The 5,581-nt window shown below is 47.6% G+C and overlaps 1 protein-coding gene across 1 annotated transcript in view; it reads left to right on the top strand.

Annotated features, from left to right (window-relative positions):
• Positions 1 to 447: 447 nt before the first annotated feature.
• The window catches only part of STK10 (serine/threonine kinase 10), an 87,052-nt gene continuing 81,918 nt past the window's right edge, over positions 448 to 5,581 (top strand). Inside the window, exon 1 of the mRNA XM_019506420.1 lies at positions 448 to 704. Within this exon, the coding sequence (XP_019361965.1) occupies positions 537 to 704 (168 nt within the window). The 5' untranslated portion in view covers positions 448 to 536. The remainder of the gene's footprint in view (positions 705 to 5,581) is intronic.

The following is a 5,581-nucleotide window of genomic DNA, read 5'->3' as shown; positions in this document are numbered from 1 at the left end:
TTCTCCTGCAAAGCGGTTCACGAAAACTGCCTTCTTGCACACAAGTCCACGGTATTTCCCCTGCCGGGTTAAGAGGCCACTACGCTTGTTCGGAGCATAAATCAATGTATCTGCATCACTTTACGCACTGGAGGGGCCTGCTGAAGTCAGGCCAGCCTTTGCAGGAGCTGGCCCACTGGCGGCTGCCCAGTTACTTGGGGAGGTGGATTGCGATCCCATAAAGAGGTGGCTGGTGAGCAAGCACCTCCCTGTCCAATAGGTGCATAGTTGCAGCCACCTGCGTCCGAGTGGGAGCGCGCTCCGCCCCCCACCCCCCGCGCGCAGCAACCCACCCAGGACAGGACCTCCCGCGTCCGCCGGGGGGCGGGGCTCCTGGAAAGAGGCCCCGCCCCAGTGGAACGCGAAGGCGGGGCGGGGCCGGTGGAACGTTCCGGGCAGCCAATGGGTGGGCGGCGCCGGCAGGTGGAGCGGCTCGGGCTCCATGTGCTCGGCGCTGTCCGCGCGCTGGTCCCGCGGGACGCTCGCCGCCGCCGCCCATGCCCATGCCCATGGCGTTCGCCAATTTCCGCCGCATGCTGCGGCTCTCCACCTTCGAGAAGCGGCGCTCCAAGGAGTACGAGCACGTCCGCCGCGACCTGGACCCCAGCGACGTGTGGGAGATCCTGGGCGAGCTGGGCGACGGCGCCTTCGGCAAGGTCTACAAGGTGCGCGGGGCAGCACGCGGCCCCGCTCCCCCAGCGCTGCCGGCCGGGCGGCGGGGACGGGGCTCGCTCCAGGCGGGGCGGGGTGGCCGGGTCAGGCACAGAGGTGGGTACCGCAGCCCGCTTCCGCGTCGGTGCCACGGGCGAGTGGAGGGGCCCCGGCACCCACCGCCCTCCTTGGGCACCTTTCCTGGCTGTCGGAGTCGGGCGGCGTGGTGGGCCAAAGGCGTTTGCGCCTCCGTGCCCCCGTAGTTCAGGGCTGGTTTGTGATTTAAGCCGCCTCGCTTGTCAGACAAATCTCAGGCTGTCTTCAGCATTACCGGGAAAATCCTTCTGGGAGCCCGACTTGGCTCCGCCGGCTGCATGAGCTGCCGTGACCAGAAACGAGAGGGAAGGCGTGCCGGCGGTGAGCGCAGGGAAGGTACGGCGAGGCGAGCTTTGCCTGGGCCGGGGAGCGAGGAGGCGTGCGCCCGCTTGAACATGCGCTCTGCTCCCGGCCGGATGCTCCTGCAGCCCTTCTGGGTCTCCCCCGGCAAGCCCCCAAGTCCTGTGAGTGAAGGAGCCTGCTTGGCAGCCCGCCCTGGGAGGGCTGCATCGCTGATGAAATTGTTTGTATTACTGTGGTCCTTGCAATCCGGGAAACTATGAGGGTTTCATGCACTTTGAGAAGGAGACCTGGTTGCTGCTTCTGGGAACAGATGCAGTCCTATAAACACTCAACCTCTATGATAAGAGACTAAGGTTGTTGAGGCATTTTGTTTTGTTTAAAAAAAAAATCTAAATGTTCTCTTGTATTTTCCATCCGATGTCAAACAGCAACCTTGTGGGATGCTGCCTGCAAGGCAAACAAGCCTTCTGAATAACAATTAAGGCAGCCAGCGGCTTGTTGCTTGGGACAAGCTGGTGAAATGGATTTATGTTCCTGCATTTTGCAGCCAGGTCTTTTAGTGCAGCTTTCTGAACTTAGGGGTCTCATTCGATCAACCAGTAGGCATTGCCATCTCAGATTTGTCAAGGAATCTGATGCATAATCACTGCCGAAGAAGGGTTTAAACCTCTCGCTCGGTCGGAAGCAGGTTGCAAATCAGGGTTGTGGTACTTTAACAGAGTCCTTTGGGGATGACTACATGTTGTTAGACCCTCATTTTTAGCAGTAATAGTAAGCAGAAAATTTCTGCTGAAAAAGACACCATCTAAAAGTCATACTTGCCTCTCAAAACTCCTTCCCCTAAAGTGAGGAAGTAAAATGTTTTTCTGTCTATAGTCACTAATGACTCGTGTTTTGTATGAGTTTTCCAGATAATGGCAGGGAAGGGGATAACTTATTAAAAAGGCAGCAAAACATGATTGCTAGGCATATTGTGATAAATGGAAGAGGTTCTCTGGAGCAGGCATAGTTTTTGCTTTACATCCAGTCTATTTTAAACGCATCTTCAGGTTGTTCTGAATCCATCACTCTCAAGTACCTTTACAATGCACTGAAATATTCCATCAAATCATAAAATCAACCTTGAAGTCAAGCAGGCTGCTTGTAGCTGAAATTACTACCTGCCAAATCTTGCATGCAAGCTCCACTCCAGCTATGTCTCTTCTCTAACCCTGTCTTTATTCATTTACTCTCTCCCATGTGTCTGGAAAAGCATATTGTAGCATACTGTGCATGCTGCGGTATAGCAACCTAAAGTTAAACCACTTAGCTGCTAGTGCGTTTAGCTAAGCATGTCTGCTTTGAAGGTGTTTTTAACATGGTTGATGTTTAAATGGGACATGCAGAGTATCAACAGGGATCTAAAGAACTGCTTTTTTCGGTCAGAATGATGAAAATTTTCCAGTCCCTGTGCACTCTATCCCTTGGTTTCCTGCTTAAATGTGTATAAATGTTTTATGTTGAAGCCTGTCGGATGTGGATCATTAACAATTAAAGTTTCATTTAGAAAATATATAGCAGTATTTTCTATAAAGAAGCAGCCTTCTGTACCCCAACTAGAAATTAACCCCTTTAATCTTTCTTCCTTTTTCCATCCTCTGACTTTGTACTAGAATCGGGCATCAGTAATCACAGGCGTATATAATCGGGTGGCCTTACCTAGGATGCTCATGTGAAATATTAGACACATCCTGTTGTTCTGGGGGGGGGTGTGCGCATGCGCACATGCACATCTAATCATAGATAGTCAAGAAAAGCTTTAAGTCATTTTCTTGACTGCTATAAAATCATTTTGCTGTACACAGCAGTGATATACTGCTGGTCACTTTTTAAGTACTTAAGTTTCCTGAGGAATCTGGGATATTTTAATTGCTTTTCTTCTTGATAGGAAAGTGATACTATACAATACTGCTTCAATTTTTGTCCTATGCTAGGTTTTCATCCTACTCCTATCACCAGTTTTTGAGCACTCTGTCTCTGTGCCTGTTTTTAAAATGTATCAAAAATTTTGCTTCTGGCTGATTTTACGCATTTGGTAAAAGAAAAATAAATGTGTTCAGGCTTTGTTTTAGCAGGATTTTGTTTTCACTGTTGAAGGCTAATGAAGGGAATGGTGTGTAATGGTTTCATTGTTGAGTGCTACTGTGCTGTGAAGACAACTTCATTAAACATTTTTCCTATATACTCAGCTGAGCAATTTTGAATTGTGGCAATAGTCTTTACAAAAGTGGGAGTAATTTTGAGACTGCAACAACTTCATTTCTTTTCTTTCCTTAAATGAATTGTGTGTGGGGGGGAGAAATCCAGTCTGTACAGCCATTCTAAATGCCATTCACTGAATCTTGAGCTCTGCAGCCAAATACAAAAATTTGGATTCCCCTACTGGTGTATAAAGGTTTTGCAACAAAAGAGCACCTGAGTGTACGAGGGAGACAGTGAATCTAATTATATAAAACTGGACAGTCTGAGGAGAGGGAAACAGTTTCTTTCCATCTTCTAGTTCTAGCAGTCTATTACTTGTAGTTTATATGACTGTTGGAAAGAAAAGTAACTTTCAGGTTAACAGCAACCTACCATCTCTCAAGCATTTTGTTCTTAGCCTGACCCAGAGTCTTCCTGTGGACTTCAGTTTGGAGACCAATGAAGACCAGTGTCTGTGAATGCTAAGCAATGTATGTTAAGGAGTTTGAACACTAGATTTGAGATCTTTTATTTAAAGAATAATCTTTAGTTTTTAAAACCACCTGATTTCAAGGCTCTCTTGGGAAAGGTGCAGTGATTGCTGGAACTCTCCGTATCTCTGCTACAGACACTTAAGGGCCAGTCCTTTAAAACTTTACAGCATAGCTCCACTAGCTCTCCTCTTTTTTGGACTTCATGATTTGTGTGCATGTGTATAAGGGCATTAGGTCTACTATGAGCTAGGCTCCTGTATATCTTTATTCTCAAGGGTAGTATATGCCACTCTTGCAATCTATCAGATTGCGAATGTTGGCTAACAGGATGATTAAACTGCATGCTATCAATTTAAGGAAGCCTTTAGATCTGCTGAAGCAGGGCTCAGTTCTGCCAAAACTAATAGGTGTAGTTCTTAGTATTACAAGCAGTTGTACTAATGTCAGTGGGACTAGATAAAATTATATATGTTATGCCTGATTTTGAGTGTTTACAAGCTCAGGTTCTTTGCTATTAGCTTTTCAAAAAGGCATGTCTAAGGATTTCTTCCATTAGAACTTCCATTCAGGGCCTGTTTTGTTGTTTTTGTCTCGTGTAATGGTATCACTGTGTTCCAGCATGTACCATTGAGGACATTTATTGTCCTGATAGCACATGCAGGGTGTGGTCAGGATGTCCCATCCAGTAGTGTGGTCTAGGATGCTGCTTGCAACCCTTGCAACCCTAGTTTTGCAGCAGACAGAATGTGTTAGTTGGATACCAGGGATTTTTGGTTAAAAGTTCCACATATCCCATATATATATGGATATATGTGGTTTGGATGAACTCAAATATATAAATATATATATTATGCCACAGAGGGCATAAGCTTTCAACTTTAGCAACAACAGTTCATAAAGAGATTGTTATAACAGGTTTTCTCCTTCTTTTTCTTCCCCACTTCAGTTTAATAAAAATCCCCCCTTAGTAATTCAGTCCACAAGAGTAATAAAGGGCCCAGGATTATGTACTCTGTAGACTAAAGTACTTGGAGCAAGGAAAGCAAGTGAAAATAGAATTGCAAAATGCATCATTTTTACAGTGTACTGTATGTATGCCTGATGGTTCTGGAGGCCATGGTGACAGGTGCCTTAAAAATACTTGGATTCTTTCTCCCCAGTGCTAATTGCAGCCACTGCTCCTCTGTGTTGGTTGGGTTTTGGTGATTCAGGCTCTGCTCTTATTGTTTGATTGTTTCATAGTTGATAGGGTTGGTAGGGACCTGAGCAGATCATCAAGTCGAACCCTCTGCCACAGCAGGAAAAAGTACTGGGGTCAAACGACCCCAGCAAGGTGTTCATCTAGCCTTGTCTTAGACTCCCAGGGTAGGAGCCAGCACCACTTCTCTTGGAAGCTGGTTCCAGATCCTAGCCACCCTGACCGCGAAATAGCGCCTCCTGATGTCCAGTCTGAATCTACCCTCTGCCAGCTTGTGACCATTATTTCTAGTCACTCCTGGTAGTGCCTGGGGGAACAGGGACTCCCCCAATGCCTGCTGGTCCCCTCTGACTAGTCTGTAAATGGCCACTAGATCCCCCCTCAGCCTTCTCTTATGGGACCTGAACCTGTTCAGCCTCCATAGCCTCTCCTCAGGGCCTGCCCTGCTGCCCCCTGATCATGTGGGTGGCCCTCCTCTGGACCCTCTCCATGTTGTCCACATCCCTCTTGAAGTGCGGCGCCCAGAACTGGACGCAGTACTCTAGCTGCAGCCTGACCAGTGTCGCATAGAGGGGGAGGA

Source organism: Gavialis gangeticus, unplaced genomic scaffold (genome assembly GCF_001723915.1).
Source record: "Gavialis gangeticus isolate Ggan-Ray unplaced genomic scaffold, GavGan_comp1, whole genome shotgun sequence".
Taxonomy (NCBI): domain Eukaryota; kingdom Metazoa; phylum Chordata; order Crocodylia; family Gavialidae; genus Gavialis; species Gavialis gangeticus.
This window is presented reverse-complemented; position numbering and strand designations above follow the sequence as displayed.